Source organism: Etheostoma spectabile, chromosome 18 (assembly GCF_008692095.1).
Source record: "Etheostoma spectabile isolate EspeVRDwgs_2016 chromosome 18, UIUC_Espe_1.0, whole genome shotgun sequence".
NCBI classification, from domain to species: domain Eukaryota; kingdom Metazoa; phylum Chordata; class Actinopteri; order Perciformes; family Percidae; genus Etheostoma; species Etheostoma spectabile.
The window spans coordinates 3871613-3891007 of record NC_045750.1 but is presented as its reverse complement, the minus strand read 5'-3'; the positions used below and the strand labels follow the sequence as shown (position 1 = coordinate 3891007).

Below are 19395 nucleotides of genomic sequence, written 5' to 3'. Positions count from 1 at the left end.
GTAGCTTTTAAATTCAGGAAAAGACACCACTTATGCCATATTACAAAATTACAATATCCAAAATCTAAGACGATATCTAGTCTCATATCACAATAACGATATAATATCAACATATTGCCCAGCCCTACTTCAGCCAACCGTTACATTCAAGCCGTTGCCAACTGAGTAGGGGCAGCTGTGGCTCAGGTGTAGCGCAGTTGCCTAGAAGGTTGGTGGTTCGATCCCTGACCCTGCAGTCCCATGTCAAAGTGTCCTTGGGCAAGACATTGGGAGCCGAAGTTGCTCCATATGCTGTGCCATTGGTGTGTGAATGGTTCCTGTACAATGTTAAAGCGCTTTGCGTTAGTTGTTATTTACATTTACAAAGCTAATTTCTACTCTCTCTCTGCTTCTCAGTATGACTATGTTCAGAATATTGTGTTGCCCGGTAACTTTCACGTGCAGAAACTCGAGTGAAGATAATGACCTCTTCTGATGAGTCCATTGTTTTTTTTAATCCTCCCTGGTTTACTGCATGCAAGCAACTGCATGGAGGAGGGGGTGGTACACGATCACGGAAGGCTTGTATCATGTGGACGCAGCAACAGTGTAAACACTCTTGCAACAGTGCAACAGTTGTCGTTACTTTCCTCATGGGAGTGACAGAAACTACGCACTATAGCTTTAAGACACAATTTTTGTATGTCTTTGTGAGGCTCTTTGTGGTATCTTTGTGTCTCTGCAGATGTGTTGCATCTCTTTGTAGTTGTTTGGGTCTCTTTGTAGCCTTTCGGTATCTCTTTGTGGACGTTTTGTGTTTCTTCGTGGTCATTTGGCATCTCTTGGCATAGAAATACTAACAGTAGGCAATAAACCTGTATTTATCTCTCTTTCACTTACAATTTGCTTTCATTTTTGAAAAATGCCTTCTGGTCTTTTCCAAAGTATGTATTTTGCATTGTGGTATCTGTTTCTATACATTTGGAGAAAGAACAGTGTTTTCAGTGTTTTCAGTGAACTAAAAAGCAAATAAAAACAAACCGTGTGATGCATTTAATGAGAGCTCTTACTTCAAGTGCCCTCTCCTGTTTAACTGCATTATGTTTTCCAAGGCCGGAGCTGCTCTGTTGTTTGGGGGAAGTATCATCAATGGGATGTCGGTTGAATCGCTGTTCATCATGTCATGTCCAGTCTGCAGTTCATTTTGAGCAATGAAAAAAGACATTGGAGACCAACGACCCTGCTCGAGGTCATGAAAAATATTCAGTTGTTCATTTATGAGAATAAATCATTTTCTAAAGTATGAAAAGACTGTTAGCTCAATCTCTCACAGGACCCAAACACAAAAAGGTTTTGTCCCATAGATGTACTGTCAGTCGGAGGGAAGCCAAGATCTGTTCGTTTAAACCCACTGCCCACACAAAGATGACACAGAGCTGGATTAAAATCCTAAGAAGGCTCGATACAACGTGAAACTTTGCTCCCCAGGGGCTCTAGACATGAACTCAGCATCGAGAACATTGTTTGTGTTCACAGAGTTTACTAAAAAGAAAGGTTTTAACAACTCACTTTAGTTGTTGGTGTTTCTGGTCGCTTACATGTCGCCAGTCCAAAAGAGTCGCTCTCCGAATGCAACGTAACAGGGAGGAGAGTAAAGATGGAAAACTCCTAAAGCTTAGTTCCATATAAATGCACGGATAATTTGTTGTTTGGCCAATCAATATTAACCTTGTAGCTGTAAAAGGAGCCTCATATAAGAATGACATTTCCTCCCATGGAGTCCGTTCATTCGCATTTGGAGATCGACACTTTTTAACTGACAAGATGGCGGATAGCGTAAACAACAACTGCTACAGTGAGTTGTTAAAACCTTTTTTTTTATTAAACTCTGTAAACACAAACAATGTGTAGAGCCCCTGGTGATACTTGGAGCAAAGTCTCATGTTGTATCGAGCCTTCTTATTGTTTTGAAATAGTGATTTTGATGCTATCATAGCAGCGCCCTTTGCACGGTCAATCTTTTTCACAATCAAATTCACAAAAAACACCCTATAGGTTGTATTTTGGCGAGAGTTACGCTTTAAGTGTATCATGTTAAATGCCTCGATAAAATATTCCAAACCCTTTTCAACCCATCTGAAGCGCGTCATCAAGTTTTACCGGCGGATAAACGTGGCCCTCCAGGTACTAGAGACTTTCATCTGTATTGGGAACAGAAAATCTGTAAACTTTCCCTCAAGTTACCAGCTTACACTAGTGGTAGCTAGCTAGCTTGGTTAAATCTTTCAAAATGAATCTAGTTGCAGTCTTGCAATATGTGTGACCCTGCAAGATCCCCAGTCTTCACATGTTATGACAGAGTGTTGTCTTTGGAAGTGAGATGGTGTCAGATGGTGTCGATCTGTCCAGTCTTCTAGTGTCTGGTGGGCATAAGTTGCCAGACGTGTCTGAGGAGAAAGTCGTCCGACTGACATTTAACTTCACCAGTAAGATTATTCCTACATTTGAGACATGTTTGTGTAACTGAGACTCAGCGTTACAGATCTGTAGCAGACGAGAGCTCCCATTTGAAAATGTGCGATGAACTTCCATTAACAATAATTGAGTCCCACTCCAGTGAGATGCTAACAGGGGAGGAGGAGGAGGAGGGCGGAGGAGTGTGTGTGTGTGTGTGTGTGTGTGTTGTTATTAAAATGCCTTCTCCTCTAATGTGCAGGTAAGGACCCCTCGCCGCTGCATCTCACCCGGCCCGCTGCCAGGCCCCGGTCTCGCTTTTAAGTGAGCGCCTTCATTGAGACAAATTTAGCTCAATTAAAGCGCTTTACCTCTGCCAAGAGTGTTTCACATCATCCGAGCTGCCGAGCGGCGCTGCCTTTTCAATTAGCACAGTCGCCACTGATCCTATTGCTGTTTGGGTTTGTGACTGTGGCGGCGGCTGCCCTGGCAACATAACCTCCAGCCGCCATAATGGAGATCAACAATGTTTTTACTCAGTTTAAAACATCAGTAAACAGACACACATGAATAAAAAAAATGAGCTGGAATATTATTAACAGGAAAGGGGGTGTTTGATTGAGAGGTGTTCAGGACTGGTCCTGCCAGACTCTGGTCCATTAAGCTGGTCCTACCAGACTCTGGTCCATTAAGCTGGTCCTACCAGACTCTGGTCCATTAGCCTGGTCCTACCAGACTCTGGTCCACTAGCCTGGTCCTACCAGACTCTGGTACATTATCCTGGTCCTACCAGACTCTGGTCCACTAGCCTGGTGCTACTGGACTCTGGTACATTAGCCTGGTCCTACCAGACTCTGGTCTTCATTAGTCCGGAGAGTCGGACCACTCTCCATTAATAAGTGTTGACTTCCTTGAAGGTGGGTCCTATGTTGAAGTTTAAAACTATTGGATCTTCACAGAGCCTCTCTGGATCTGACATAACCAACATAGGTGTCGATTTCGGTGAGGACGGTGATGGATACCTATCAGATTTAATCATGAGTCATTTTGTAGCCACCACTTTTTTTGAAAACCTGGATCTCAATTTAGTTAGAAAATAAAGTTAAAAACACATATAATTCTTGAGCGACAGATGTCAATAAATCCACAAAGATCTCTATCCCCACAGGGCGGGCCCAGACGCAGGCGCTCTGCTGCTGCGTTGGCTGCACGCTTCTTTCCTTTCGTAGCTCCTCTCTCTGAGTCTGATGTCATGTCATGTCCGCGTTCAACGTGGTACATGGATACATTAAGCAGAACATAGTAACTCATATTGCTAATGCTTTTTGAAAACGTAAGGCTTTCTTCTTCATAAAACGTGTCGGACATCATCACATTTTGGTATACATTTTTATTCATTTACATTAGGAAGCTACAGGACAGCTCCTTTCAAAACAGGACCTGCGCGAAAGAGAAAAAAAGAATGCATCATTGCAAGGCTGAAGTACTCGAGTCTGTTGTTCCTGTAAGATGGGGGTCATGTTTTTCCACCCAAACAAACCAAAAACAAAATGGCACCAATCAAACTGTCTACCTACATGGAACCTGAAATACCACTGTGTTTAGTGAAACTCAGCTTAAAAACAGGGGAAGAAAGGAGAAGTAAAATGTAAGTCTGTGTGCGTTTTAAAGGAGGGATGAAAAACTCTTTCTTCCTGCAGCACAATGGGCAGAAACCGACTCAAAGAGGCTAAGATGTAAAGACATTCTGCGGGCTGCCGAGGACACATCACAACCCTGGAGCTGCATCATATTATGTGAAGTCCTGCTGAGCTTTTCATGTGCAGGCTAAAGGGATCAGCAGCTAATCAAAGGGCGCGAGGGGGAAGGAGCGCTAACGCCGTTAGCCGGCAGCTTTGTTAGCATGAAACTACAGTGCAGCTTGAATTGGACGGAAAAAGAGATCTTTTTTTCCCTCGACGAGCTCTTTTATTAAACTTCTTATTAATCAGATGATTCATATCTGGTGGGTAAAAGTGCTGGAGCTCATGTTGTGTGAGCATTAACACAAATCAACTCCTGGGTCGCAGATTAAAGGAGATTAAATGTTGTTTGAATACTTAAGCGAGAGCTGCAGCAGCGTCTTTGTGCCAAATTTGTGGTTCAGATAGATTCAACTCCTGTGTGTGTGAGTGTGTGTGTGTGTGTGTGGGGGGGGGGAGCAAATGAGCAGAGGCCTTGTGTGCTGCTTTTACGCTTACATTATTTCTTGCAATTGTAAATGTTAAATGTGGCAATTGTAAATAATTGAACTCCTGAGATCATACTTTATCTTTGTATAGACTTTATAAGTCAATATGTTAAAGGTGCCAAAACAAAACCGTTTTAACTTGCATTTCTTGAAATATGTCAGGTCCATATGTGTGTGTGTGTGTGTGTGTGTGTGTGTGTGTGTTATGTGGTGAATGTGAAGATGAACTGCTACCTCCTCTGTCAGCTCTAGCCACTGGAAAGAAATAAGAGGAGAAATCAGACCAATCACAACAGCTGGTCAGTCTGATGTCATGCTGCCTGAGCTCATTAATATGCATGAGCTGGGTAAAGGATGCTGATAGCCAGGCTGTCATTGGCCAGTTGTTAGCCAATCAGAGTCAAGCAGCGTAGCTCGTTGAATGTCGATGAGTCTTCCTGCAGGCTTCCTATACCACACCAGAATGGCTGGAAACAAGGTAACCAAGGTAACCAAGTTACAGAGTCCATGGTAGAACTTCAGACATTACCACAAAGTCATGAAATACATGTGGCAGGGCACCTTTAATAAAATGACTTTTTATAGTAGTCTATAGGCCTACATGAGATAGATATTTACAGAGTATTTAAATACTTTTCAGTTTATGTTAGTAGCTTCACCAATGAAACAGCTAGAAAAACACACATAAGAAATGGAGACATGTTGGGCATTTGTCCAACATGTCTCCATTTCTTATGTGTGTTTTCCAGCTGTTTCATGCACACATGCGCGCACACACACACACACACACACACACACACACCACACACACACACACACACACACACACACACACGGAAGCTGGAGTGAAGATCATTCAGGTTATAATAGTGATGATCGACCAGGTGAGGGCGCTCTCTCTCTTTAAGTCATCTTCGTGTTGGAGGACATCAAGTCAGGGAATACCAGAAAAATCAGCTCACATACAAACTGAGAGAACCTGCAGGATTTGATTTGGTTTGATCCAGTTTGAAGAAACAAAGCTCAGAGAATGTCTAATAAGGGGAGAACTTCCACTCTCTGGAAGTGTCCAGGTTGGTACAATGGGGCTTGATAGGGAGTGAGATAGGGAGTGAGATAGGGAGTGAACCGGTCTGCAAAACTGTGGCAGCTTTCAGCTGTTTGACTGAAATACAAGTTCTGACTGCTGGAATCCTAAAACTGCAACTTGAGCGTGATGTTTGTTTTGGGAGAATTCAATTTCAATTTTTTTAATCAACAAGGACTTTATGGAAACCAGTCGGCTGGAGGCCAAGGCACAGAGTGAGCGTGTATACTTTTTACATGAATTCAGTGAATGCATCGTCCACAACTGTCAAAATGTGTTTTCGTGTCACATTCCTGAGCTTAACACCTCAGTCTAAGAGAGGTTTTTCTCAATTTGCATCAGATTTCCCTCCATCTACTCCGTTTCCCCTTCGCGAACGCTGAAATGCTGGCTTGGTCCTATTACCTGCAACTGTAGCATAAATGTTTATGGAAATGGCCCGTCGGAGCAGGCCAAGTGCTTTCCATCAGCAGCTCTTTGCAGTAATAATACTGCAGTGTTGATGTCAGACCCACCCTGCCTGAAGAGAGGAGGCTAATGGCCCTCCGCCCCCCCCCCCCCTCCCTCTCCTTCCCTCCATCCTCCCCCCTGCATGAACCAGATAGAATAGGAGGGAGAGAAAAAATCTAATTCCCCTTAAATGTGGTGTTGCAGAGTCCCCATTAAATGAACATTATGTAACATCAGACCGTGGATGATGGAGATTCAACCAGAATACAATTGCAGTTGGAAACGATCCTCCAAGGCTCACACAGAATCAAATGTATTAATCAGGCTCGGAAAGATATATGGAAAACACCTCTGTTAAACCCCTTATTGTATTATGGAAGCAAAATAGCGCAAAAACTCAATATTGACCAGTGCGTTAAAACAACAATGTACGTCTTGGTAAATAATAATAATAATAATAAATAATGATTTAAAATACAGGCCTACATTAGGCCTACATTTTCACTGTAGCAAATTGTTTTGCAGTTTTTCAATTAGTTGAAATGAGACATTTTGTCCAGCCTCAGTTGCAAAGGGGTCTTAACATCATCATGATTTCTAATCATTCATCACTGTTTCCACTTTACAGAATCTATAGTCTTATCTAAACATGTTGTCTCTTACTACACTATACTTTTTTTTCTCCTATGTTTAAGCATATACTTTATTTTTCTGTTGCTCAAACAAAAACACATAGCCTAATTTTACTTAAGTAACATTTTCAAAGCAGGAGTTTTGCAAAAGAGTATTTTAAAGTGTGGTATTTGTACTTGTTCAGGCTTTCAATTAGCTATTTGTGGGTTGATATGATCATGTACTGTCTTTTATTGTGCTTTTATTGTGTGTATTTTATGATATTAATGTTTTTGTTGTTGTGAAGCACTTTGTGGCCTTATACCTGTGAAAGGTGCTATATAAATAAACTTTTACTTACTTACTTACTTACTTGGATCTGAGACCTTATTCCAGGTTATACTGCAGTCCGGACCGCTGCAGTACCGTTTATGGTCGTTGGGGTCGCTGTGGGCACGTGTTGCTTCCGTAATGCTCCGGATAAAGCCGAAACGAACCGGAAACTGTACATAATGGCCATGTTGATGGCCAACTGCATGTAGGCCACTCATCCACAACAACTCTTGTGTTTTAATTCAGCTATTTTAACTGTTCCATTAAGAGTTCACATTGTTTTTACAAACTGACAGAGAAACGAATAATTACCGGAGATGGGAGTCCCGGCGTTTTTCCGTTGGCTTAGCAGAAAATATGCGTCAATCGTTGTGCATTGTGTGGAGGAAAAGGTAAGTGGATAGCTAGCATGTTAGCTAGCAACCGAGACCGTTTACATGTCGCGTTAACGTTAGCGAGAAGACGCTTTTAAGTAGTGATATTCTCATGAATACATCTTATTTAGTGATTACAGCTGGGTGTGTGTCTTCTCGATCGTTAATGCCGTGTCGTCGGTGTTTTTATGTGTTTTGAAAGTTTCGGTTCGTCACCAACGACACGAAAAACGAAGTACGCATGTTGTCTTGAGTGGACTTTCATGTTGCCGCGAGAAAACGCACCTTCCCTAGTCATTTCAACGCATGTCATGCGGTTGCGAGAAAGCGGTTTTGACCGCGGTGGTAAGCGTACGAAGCGGTTGCCGCTCACGTGAACGTGCACTAATCCGGTCTGCCCCCCTGAGTTCACCGTGCGGAACTTCTGGCGGTAGGAACCGGTCCAAAACACTTTGCTTTTAGGGGAAACGCTGTTGCAGGCAGGCGGTTGGAAGAGAAGTTAAAACCAGCGCAGTTTTAATGTGTGTGAGAAAACACGTAGTTTGTAAAACAAGGGGAATTGTTTGTGTCCCGTTTTATCTTCACAGGGGAAAGAATGTAATGGAGTCCGTATCCCTGTCGATACGACCAAGCCAAACCCCAACGAGGTGGAGTTCGACAACTTGTACTTGGACATGAACGGGATCATTCACCCTTGTACACATCCAGAAGACAAGTAGGAGCTTATTTGCGCACTTTGTTTTACACATTACACTTGTTTTGCAATTTATTTTAGTGCCAACTTCTATGTTTCTACAAAGTCATGGTTATGTTTGACCCATTTGTTTTTTTTTAGAATACATATACTTAAATCTTGCCAACTGAGTAAAAATTTAAATATGTACCAGGATTGATAAACATTTGTCCCTGAAGTTACAATGATGCATTTTGGTGTTATATTTAAATTAGTTTCTCCAATCTGGTGCTTTTTTCTTCTTTTTGTGAATTAAATGTTTTGAACTATTGGTCAGACATAGCGAGCAAATTGAAGATATAATCGTGGCCTCTGGGCTTTGTGAACATTTTCACTGTTTTCTGACTAGAGGCCAAATATGTGTCGAACTATTCTGAATGAAGTATTGTAGTTCTGCAGAGACGTCCCAGTCTACAAATTCTTTCTTACAGACTAAAGAACAAAGCTTTGTTTTGTACAGATCCTCTCAAAAAACTCACTAGGAATCATTTTACCTTTTGTAGATTTTAATATTTTTCAATGCAAATGATTGATACAAACTCATTGTTCCCTCCAATAGCGTGAGTCATATCGCAATATCAATCAAAATAATCACAATTGGATCATTCCCTCATAACGTGCAGACATTTTTCTGACATAGACTAAAGAATCAACAGATTAATGATATAAAAAAAACGTAGTTGCAGCTCTAGACATTGAATTCTAAATATTTAGAGCAATAAAGGGACTTTGATAAACACAAATCAAGCAATAATATGTAGCCAAAGTTGCTACGATGGTAAAAGTTGCGAATTTGGGTGTTGGTCTGTGGGATTGTTTTAACGAGGCTATCAGCTCATACCAAACAGGGGAACTATAAACGGCAGGTTTTCTAAAAGTAATTGGCTACGGTACATTTATGAATAAGCGACAAAAAAAAGACAAAGCATGCCCTCGCACCCCCTGCATACTTCTTTCACTTCTGACCTCTGCTGTCTACAGGCCCGCTCCTAAAAATGAGGACGAGATGATGGTCGCCATTTTTGAGTACATCGACCGTCTGTTCAATATCGTTCGACCCAGGAGAGTTCTCTACATGGCCATCGATGGAGTGGTGAGTAACTTTCAGTGATGGAAACCTTCCGCCAGAGAAAAGTTTGGCCATTTACCAGAAAATAAAGCATTTAGTAGATTTTATCAGTCAAGTATTTTTTCATTTTATTTTAATTTTATGGGAAAACATGGCGGGTAGGGCAGTACTCAGTTTGGCTAAAGGTAGAGCTGCAATGATTTTGAGGGAAGCTACAGCCCAGGATGTTTGAAGTTGCTACCACAACAAGTGACTGCCGCCGCTAGCATAGATACAGGTACTTTATTGTCACATACATGTAGCGAAATTCATTCTCTGCATTTAACCCATTCCTCAAGGGAGCAGAGAGCAGCTATGGGACCAGCTCCAGATCTGAGCCAGTGCCTTGATCAAGGGCGCTGACCGGAAAACCTATTACATGTTTTTTTTTAGGTCTAGATTTCGTTCAACAGTCTGACCAATAGTCACTTATTTAGTTACAAATTTGACAATCCCATAACTTACAACCTTAGCTAATGTTAGCAATTAATTTTGGCTAGAAAACAAACTGCGATTACGTACAAGAAATTGCTATGATTCTGGTTCAGAGACGTGCCTTTTTTTAAATATCTGGGACCCTTCTTGGACTATATTGGGAAGGATGGTGCACGGACCCTTCAGAGTGGCCTAGCATGGTCTGAGATCTCAAAGTACATTTCCAGATAACACACAATGGCTTAAGTAACCCATTTTGACTAATTACTTTTAGTATGCCTCAACTATGCAAATCTGTGTTTTTGTCCTGGTTTAGTTTTTTTTGTCTTGGTTGTTTTTAAGGGGGGCTAAAAGGAGGGTTTTATTCTTTACTCCGTGGCTGTCTTGCTTTGTTGTATGTACCCCTTGGAACTTAAACATTATTTAAAAATGGATAATAAAATAATAGTTCTAACCAAAGATGATTGCTAGTTCCCCTTTCGGGTAGTTGTTTTATCTATCATATTCAAATGAATCCAATGTTATTTGGGTTAATATAGACATGGAAAATGCTTTGACTGACCTGAAACCAGCTGCTGTAGGACTAACACCATATTTAACTCCACCAGGCTCCGCGGGCCAAAATGAACCAGCAGCGCTCTCGGCGCTTTCGGGCCTCCAAAGAAGGAGTGGAGTTGACAGAGGAGAAGACTCGCATAAGGGAGGAGGTCATTCAGAGAGGTGTGTGTGTGACAGTCTTTCTACAGAGGTTGTATGTTGACTTATATCTCAGATTGTACGGAGCGTTGCAGCATTACGATATTTTCTCTAAGCTCCAGGACAGGAAATACTGGGACTCAATTTTGTTTTCTTTTAATGGCTTTATGCAAAATTGTACAGACAGTTCCAGGCTATAAAACACACCTGCTGTGCTACTTTTTCACTTCACTCATCTGTCGCTTTTTGTGCCTCTTTGTGCAGTGATATTACCCCAACAGTTATTTCATTTATCTGAAGAATTTACTTAGGCCAGTGATTTTTAAAATTCACTGGCTAAAAATAGCAGAATTAACCAGAACTCACTCTGCATGAGTACATGAATACTCTGTGATTGCAGTTGTTGTGTTGTCTATTTATGTGACTATCTGTGTTTTTATGTTAATCCTTCATTCATATTTCCTCTACAGGAGGTTATCTTCCACCCGAGGAGATTAAAGAGAGGTTTGACAGCAACTGCATCACTCCAGTAAGTGGGATAAGTATTTTTTATATATATATATAAATATACTGGGTATTTTGTATCTTTCATCTGTTTTTCATGTTTGTTTTCATGATGCACTTTTTTTTTTCTTCTAGTGTAAAAATACTGTGTTTTGCTTGCAACAGCAGAATTACATGATTTGTCTTCTTTTGTCTCCAGGGAACAGAGTTCATGGACAACCTGGCACAGTGTCTTCGTTACTACGTCGCAGACAGACTCAGCAATGATCCAGGATGGAAAAACATCACGGTGTGTGTGTGTGTGTGTGTAACTTTGCTGCACAGCTTTTTAAATGCAGCAAGAAATGTATTTTTGTTTTTGGCATTTAAAGACCTAACAGTTGGTAGATTACTCTTATGTTTTAGCTCTTGGCAGTTAATATGTTGCACCCTAGTTTTATGTTGTCATGGACTGTGTTCAGTCACTAACCTTCAGTTACTTTTCTATTTTTATATCCAGGTCCTTCTGTCTGATGCTAGTGTTCCTGGGGAAGGTGAACACAAGATTATGGACTACATCAGGAGACAGAGAGGTACAGCTCCCTTCAACTGATACACTTTAAAATATGATGCTGTTGTGATACAAAGGATTTCATTACATCACAAATACTGTTGCATGGTAGAAACAACACATACCACAATCATACCTTTACAATAACTATACACAAAAGAACCTTAAAAGATAGTAATAAATACAAAAACACATAAAGCTCACAAGATGAGGCAGTAATGAGTATGGTGCATTATTTGCACATGGCAGAATTTAGTCAGACTTGATACTCACAGTATGATGAAAGTGTTGAATGTTATGTTGATACTAAGGCTCAAAATTTTTTCCAAACCTGTGCACAAACAGTAGGGCATTTAATTGACTCATGTTTGTGATTCACAGCTCAGCCCAACCACGACCCCAACACACACCACTGCCTGTGTGGAGCTGATGGTAAGCCTTCACATTTCAGTCTGGAAAAATGTAAAAGAAATTATGAATAACTTCAATAAAATATGAGACAATTAAATGTTAGGAGCCAGAAGTAATGCTTATTTCATTGCTACTACTTTGAACGATGTAAACAACTTTGTCATCCTGAAACACAACATATTGTTCATTCTGTGCTTGTGATCAGCTGACCTCATCATGCTGGGCCTGGCCACCCACGAGCCAAACTTCACCATCATCCGAGAGGAGTTTAAACCCAACAAACCCCGCCCATGTGCGCTCTGTGGACAGATGGGTCATGAAATCAAAGACTGTCAGGGTGTGGCCAGAGAGAAACAGGGAGAGGTGAGCTCAGCTTGGACTTCTGAAGTAGGAAGTGTTAAATACCATATCTATGGTATGTTTTACACTCTACTTCAGCTACAAAGAAACAGTAAAGCAGTGATATATTTTCTTTTTGCATTAGGCTTGACACATTTTGTAGTGATGAGTTTAAATCAGCAAAAGTCAAACCGTGCTGTGAAGCAATATGGACATTTTTGTGATCAAAACAGCATAAATGAATCTTGTGATCTGGTCATATTTTCACCTTCCTATCTGATGTATATTTTAATGTGGTTTCTGCAACAATTATAGTGTTTTAAATGATCTCTTTCTGTCTGTATGTCCAAAAATGTGCCACATATGAGACTTGATTTCTGTTTTCTTCTTTCAGCATGATGAGTTTGCAGACACAATGCCAGTGTCTGAACAGGAGTTCATATTTATCAGACTGTGTGTGCTACGGGAGGTATGATATTTATCTTTTTATTGGGGAAAAATCCTTTCATTGTCAATCATGCTTCCTTTGTTTTAAAAAGTGACTGTGATTTGCCAAAAGTTGCACTTCCAGTGTCCGTCTTTTCCCTTATAAATAAAAGCACCTCCCAGGTAACTTACTCTTCCCTCCCTCCGTGTTTCCAGTACCTGACCAGAGAGCTGACCATGGCCAGCCTGCCGTTTCCCTTTGACTTTGAGAGGAGCGTAGACGACTGGGTCTTCATGTGTTTCTTTGTTGGAAATGACTTCCTGCCGCACCTGCCGTCCTTAGAGATCAGGTGGGCTCCAAAATGTGTTTGTTTTTTTTATGCTGAAAGGTTGTATGAATTTTAGAGCGGTTGTTAGCAGTTGTATCCGTTAGTCCTTTAAAAACCTAAACACTCTGTTTTAAATTCAAGTGTGTAACGTGTTTAGTTATTATCAAAATCGATGTTGCCTGTTCACAAAATGTGCACTTGCATGAACTCGAATAGACGCTCCATATTCATGTACCATTTTGAAATAGCCGGTAAGGGACATACAGGACATACTGCTCCGCCTTTCGTGTTTTCGCTGTCACATGATAAACTCACAGCTGCTGCTAATGTTGCCAATGGGTATCGTTGCTTCCCGGCCCCAGCAAGTTAGAAGAAGGAAACATGGAGGACAACACGTATTCAAAATCCAAATTTCAGGAGCAGGAGTCTTCTTCTTTGCTCAGAAAAAGAAAAAAGGATATTGAAAAGACCAAGAGAACGGCTTTTTGAAGCGTGGGGGCTACCGTAGCAGTAATGCGTATTTTTTTTAACTGTGTGGTGCGAGAGTTGATTGCAATATATGATCTCAACGCTAAATGTGAGAAATTTCTACACATTAGACCATTTTAAAAAGTACTGAGTGATAATACATTTACTCATGTAGTGACAGGATTTTGTTATCCATCCATCCATCTTCATCCGGTATCGGGTCGCGGGGGCAGCAGCTCCTGTAGGGGACCCCAAACTTCCCTTTCCCGAGCCACATCAACCAGCTCCGACTGGGGGATCCCGAGGCGTTCCCAGGCCAGGTTGGAGATATAATCTCTCCACCTAGTCCTGGGTCTTCCCCGAGGCCTCCTCCCAGCTGGACGTGCCTGGAACACCTCCCTAGGGAGGCGCCCAGGAGGCATCCTTACCAGATGCCCGAACCACCTCAACTGGCTCCTTTCGACGCGAAGGAGCAGTGGCTCTACTCCGAGCTCCTCTCGGATGACTGAGCTTCTCACCCTATCTCTAAGGGAGACGCCAGCCACCCTCCTGAGGAAACCCATTTCGGCCGCTTGTACCCTGGATCTCGTTCTTTCGGTCATGACCCAGCCTTCATGACCATAGGTGAGGGTAGGAACGAAAATTGCCCGGTAGATCGAGAGCTTTGCCTTCTGGCTCAGCTCTCTTTTCGTCACAACGGTGCGATAAATGGAATGTAATACCGCACCGGCTGCTCCGATTCTCCGACCAATCTCACGCTCCATAGTCCCCTCACTCGCGAACAAGACCCCAAGGTACTTAAACTCCTTCACTTGGGGTAAGGACTCACTCCCCACCCGAAGAAAGCACTCCATCGGTTTCCTGCTGAGAACCATGGCCTCAGATTTAGAGGTGCTGATCCTCATCCCAGCCGCTTCACACTCGGCTGCGAACCGATCCAGTGAGTGCTGAAGGTCACAGACCGATGATGCCATCAGGACCACATCATCTGCAAAAAGCAGCGATGAGATCCCGAGCCCACCGAACTGCAACCCCTCCCCGCCCCGACTACGCCTCGATATCCTGTCCATAAATATTACAAACAGGATTGGTGACAAAGCGCAGCCCTGGCGGAGGCCAACCCTCACCTGGAACGAGTCCGACTTACTGCCGAGAACCCGGACACAGCTCTCGCTTTGGTCATACAGAGATTGGATGGCCCTAAGAAGGGACCCCCTCACCCCATATTCCCGCAGCACCTCCCACAATTTCTCCCGGGGGACCCGGTCATACGCCTTCTCCAGATCCACAAAACACATGTAGACTGGTTGGGCATACTCCCAGGCCCCCTCCAAGATCCTTGCGAGAGTAAAGATCTGATCCGTTGTTCCACGACCAGGACGGAATCCGCATTGTTCCTCTTCAATCAGAGGTTCGACTATCGGCCGAACCCTCCTTTCCAGCACCTTGGAGTAGACTTTACCAGGGAGGCTGAGAAGTGTGATACCCCTGTAATTGGCACACACCCTCTGGTCCCCCTTTTTGAAGAGGGGAACCACCACCCCGGTCTGCCACTCCTTAGGCACCGTCCCAGACTTCCACGCAATGTTGAAGAGGCGTGTCAACCAAGACAGCCCCTCCACACCCAGAGCTTTCAGCATTTCTGGACGGATCTCATCAATCCCTGGGGCTTTGCCGCTGTGGAGTTGTTTGACTACCTCAGCGACTTCCACCAGGGAAATTGACGACAATCCCCCATCATCCTCCAGCTCTGCCTCCACCAAAGAGGGCGTATAAGCTGGATTTAGGAGTTCCTCAAAGTGCTCCTTCCACCGCCCTATTACCTCCTCAGTTGAGGTCAACAAGGTCCCACCCTTACTGTATACAGCTTGGATGATTCCTCGCTTCCCCTTCCTGAGGTGGCGAACGGTTTTCCAGAAGCACCTTGGTGCCGACCGAAAGTCCTTCTCCATGTCTTCTCCGAACTTCTCCCACACCCGGATTTTGTTATGCTTTCTTCAAATGCTATTTTTTTTTTTTTTTTTTTTTTTCTGCTTTCTTTTAAGCTACAAAAAACGGGTTAATTGCAGGACAGTGGTATTATGTTGCTTTAGACGGTGCAGCTGTTTCCTTTACTCTCTGTATAGAAGAAGCCTCATTACTTGCTTTCACAGTGTTGGTAATCCCGCCATCACTTAACTTTAACCTCCAACACTGATCAGACTAAAAACTGGGGGAAGCTCAGACTTCTATTGTCTATTTCAAATACTTTTTTTTTTTTCTTCATTTGAGGATAAAATAGAGCACCAAATGTTTGTTGGTTACGTGCCAAAGTGGCTGAGAGGGCAGCCAAATATCCTGCTGTAAAAGATAAATTGGAGTTTGTTGTGGGTTCAGTGTCCTAATCTGATTCTCATTTAAATTTACACTGAACGCCTCGCCTTTTAATTATTCATGGCGTTTTTGTTTCTTACAGAGAGGGAGCGATAGATCGACTGGTCAACATCTACAAAGACGTTGTGCACAAAACTGGAGTGAGTATTGGCACACGTTTCCAGTTGTGGACAATTTATCTTTAAAGCATCCCTGGTACATTGGCCTAACCCCACCGGTGTTTGTGTTCAGGGCTACCTAACAGAGAACGGCTACGTGAACCTGGAGAGGGTGGAGCTGATCATGCAGGCGGTGGGCGTGGCTGAGGACAACATCTTCAAGAAACGCAAAGAGGACGATGTAAGCTTTCTGCAACTTCACACAGGGATTATTAACCTTTTTTAGCTTATTTTATAGATGTAGAAAGTTGTATTAAGCCTTTTTTGATAGGGGCTGAAATGTGTCTGCAGCACACAATGATGGAAACTAAAGTACCTCTTTTTTTTTATTCTGAGTTAAATCTAAATTTTGCAAACTACTGTCTATTTTAAGTTTTTGCAGTGCTTCTTGTGTTTATAAAAGAACTTTTGGTTTATATATGTCAAATTTAAAGAAATGGGAGAAGTACTTTTTGGTACCAAAACCGGCACAATACAATAGGGTAGTTTAAGGCAACCTTTGTTGGTTTATATTTCTCAATATAAAATAATGCAAAAAGTATTGGGCGGGTTTTGGTTCCAAAACTGAGGTTTAAATGATCCCCAGTCCTATGAGACAGAAACTGCTGTTGGATCCCACAGCTCGAGACAGTCCACATTGTACCACAGTAGTAAGGACTTCTATTTCAACCTTAATTAATTGCTTTCTGTGATTGATTCACATGTTCTTTCTTTTAGGAAGGCTTTAAGAGAAGAATGAAAGAGAAACGAAAAAGGATGAAGGTGAGTAAATTGCTTTAAAGCAACACCAAAGCCTTTTTGTCTTCGGTCCCCCTACAGTTTGGAAGTAGAACTGTCCATTACCGATCTACATTCATTCAATCATTTGAACTACCGATACGGTACCTCATCTGGCAAATTTGCATAGTGTGGTTATAGCCGATATAGCAAAAGTGCCGTTCACCCTGTTATGAGTTGATAAGCCACTGAAACTATTTTGGAATAATTATTCTAAGGTACAAATGAATCTTTTGGCGTAGTTGTAAATTCTTCACTATCACTACATTATACAGGTCCGGACAGGCATGGATGCAAACTATTACCTGGAAAACCTGTATGAACGAGACTTTAGGCGTCCTTCAGCGATTGTGCATCTAAACATAATAAAGCGGCTGCAGTGTATCGGATTTTCAATGCTCGTATACTGACTTTTTCACAGGGATGACATTTTTTTGTTTTTCCCCTCCGTGTTATTACAGGCAGAGCAGCGGGGTCCCGCCTACATGACCACGGGTCAGTTTGCCCCTCAGGCCCTGGGGAGAAGAGACCGACCCGAGGCCGTCCAGAACGCCCGGCACCAGGCCTACGACATGAGGATGCAGCACAACAAGGTACGCCAGGTTGTTTAAATAAGACGTGGATTTACTGTGCGTCTCTGGGAATCTGGAAAAGTATTCTGACAAATTCCAGGTTCTTAAAAACTTAGTACTTTATATTATTATAGTAAAATTGTGTTTTACTTGTGATTATAACAAGTAAAATACATTAAAATACATGTGATTATAAAGATTAATATCCGTTTGCAGTGTACACAAAATGTATGTCATATCCTGAGTTGCTGACGAGAACGTTCTTATGAAATGTAATAATTTGACAATAAAACCTAGATGTTACAACAGTATTTTGAATTGATGTGTTGGAGAGGACAGGAAGTGTTCATTATATTTTTATTTTTTTTCAGGATGCTGCTCAGTTCCTGAAGGCCACAATGAAGAACGGTGGCAATGTAAGATACATAAACAACAATATATAATACATATACACACACACACACACACACACACACAACATGGCAGAGAAAAGTTAAAAAAATTAAACCAAAGATCAAACACAGTTTGTCCAAAAGCTAATTTTTCTTTTAGCAAACTGTAGAAATGTTATCCTTAAAAAAAAAACGTCTCTAGTCTGGTTATAATTTCATGCCGTTGTGTTTTCTTTGGATATTTGAGGTTGGATTAAGGATGTACAACACAGAACAGTTTGTTACAGCATGGACGCTGTATTTCCGTTCATTGTCATGTGTCCACTTCACAAGTTTAGTTTTCTGCCGGTGTACATCTTCAAATATATCGACTAGAGCTGTCAGTCTTCCTCTATAATACCATTCGAATTCCATTTTACATTTTTTTGAAATATTTGAATAATATGTACTACACTACCCAGGCATATGCTTGGTCAATGCCACTACAACCATGTGGTTGTTACATGTTCTGTCCACTAGAGGGACTTCCAACATTAGCCTGGCCTTGAGGGGACCTGCACGCAACTTTGTTTACAAATTAGTTTTCCAACACGAGCACAAACACCAATCAGAACTCTGTAATGAAACATCTAACAAGTGTAATGAAGCAGCTCAGTTAGCTCAATTAGACAATGACATGTTAGAAAGGACAGCCCAAACAATTTGTCAAGTAACAAACGATGCTAACGACATTAATAACTAAGCCAAACGGTGCGGCCACTACTATTTTAGTATTTTATAAGCAGCAGCCTGTCTCTCCTCCTTGTACCAACGTTACTCGGTACGCAACGTTAGCTCCGCGATGCTGTACTAACGTTACTCAGTACTAACATTAGCTTAGACCTCACAATGTCTTGTTCCTCCCTCCCGCTAAGTTATTGTTCATAAGACATGACATGAGTGACACGTGCTGGTAGGCCGAGGCGAGAAGAGGGAGATTAGATAACGTTATTTATAACATTTATTAAAAAAACAAAAAGGTCACATTTGAATAGCAATTTCAACGCTAAATTAGTATTGAATTTTTTGCTATTCAAATTTCGGTATTCATACAAAAGCCCTAAATATTGACCATTTATAGCCGACCATACATTAGTTCATGAATTAAATGTGCACAAAGGCTTCAGAAAATGGAAGGCTAAGTAGTTATGGTTGTGATTGATTATTTTTTTTTCTTCTTCTTCTTCAAACAATATTAGTTTTTGAACATATTTAAATTGATAAGATTACTTTTGAAGTATGATTGAAGTCCGTTATTTCTCCTGCCCAGTCGTCTGCAGGGGCCAGCGGCAGCGCAGACAACCGGGGGATGAAGAGGAAAGCTGAGGACAGTGACAGCGAGCCGGAGCCGGAAGACAACGTCAGGTAAACCTGAGGGGTCTTAGTGGGGGTGGGGGGGGGGAGCAGAACTAAATGCCGTCTTTTTTTTTTTAATTCCACAAATTCTTCTTTGTCGAAACCTGGTGCCTACATTACCCACAATGCAACTCGCTGCAGAGATGGTAGATGCATGTCTTGTTCCACCGTAAACACTACCATGAATGTGTCATTTTTAGTTTTTATTTA

General features: G+C 41.9%; 1 protein-coding gene across 5 annotated transcripts in view; it reads left to right on the top strand.

Annotated features, from left to right (window-relative positions):
* The first annotated feature begins 7267 nt into the window (after window positions 1-7267).
* xrn2 (5'-3' exoribonuclease 2) overlaps window positions 7268-19395 on the top strand; it is a 45567-nt gene continuing 33439 nt past the window's right edge. For 3 of the 5 annotated variants that reach the window (XM_032543796.1, XM_032543795.1, XM_032543797.1), the window contains exons 1-17: window positions 7269-7537; window positions 8107-8234; window positions 9234-9345; window positions 10404-10515; window positions 10962-11020; window positions 11195-11284; window positions 11495-11567; window positions 11927-11977; window positions 12162-12319; window positions 12690-12764; window positions 12938-13071; window positions 15974-16031; window positions 16123-16230; window positions 16767-16811; window positions 17288-17419; window positions 17770-17814; window positions 19100-19194. In XM_032543796.1, the coding sequence (XP_032399687.1) occupies window positions 7463-7537; window positions 8107-8234; window positions 9234-9345; window positions 10404-10515; window positions 10962-11020; window positions 11195-11284; window positions 11495-11567; window positions 11927-11977; window positions 12162-12319; window positions 12690-12764; window positions 12938-13071; window positions 15974-16031; window positions 16123-16230; window positions 16767-16811; window positions 17288-17419; window positions 17770-17814; window positions 19100-19194 (1550 nt within the window). In that variant the 5' untranslated portion in view covers window positions 7269-7462. Of the gene's footprint in view, window positions 7538-8106; window positions 8235-9233; window positions 9346-10403; window positions 10516-10961; window positions 11021-11194; window positions 11285-11494; window positions 11568-11926; window positions 11978-12161; window positions 12320-12689; window positions 12765-12937; window positions 13072-15973; window positions 16032-16122; window positions 16231-16766; window positions 16812-17287; window positions 17420-17769; window positions 17815-19099; window positions 19195-19395 lie in introns of all 5 variants that reach the window. The other 2 variants (XM_032543794.1, XM_032543793.1) reach the window with 2 other exon arrangements.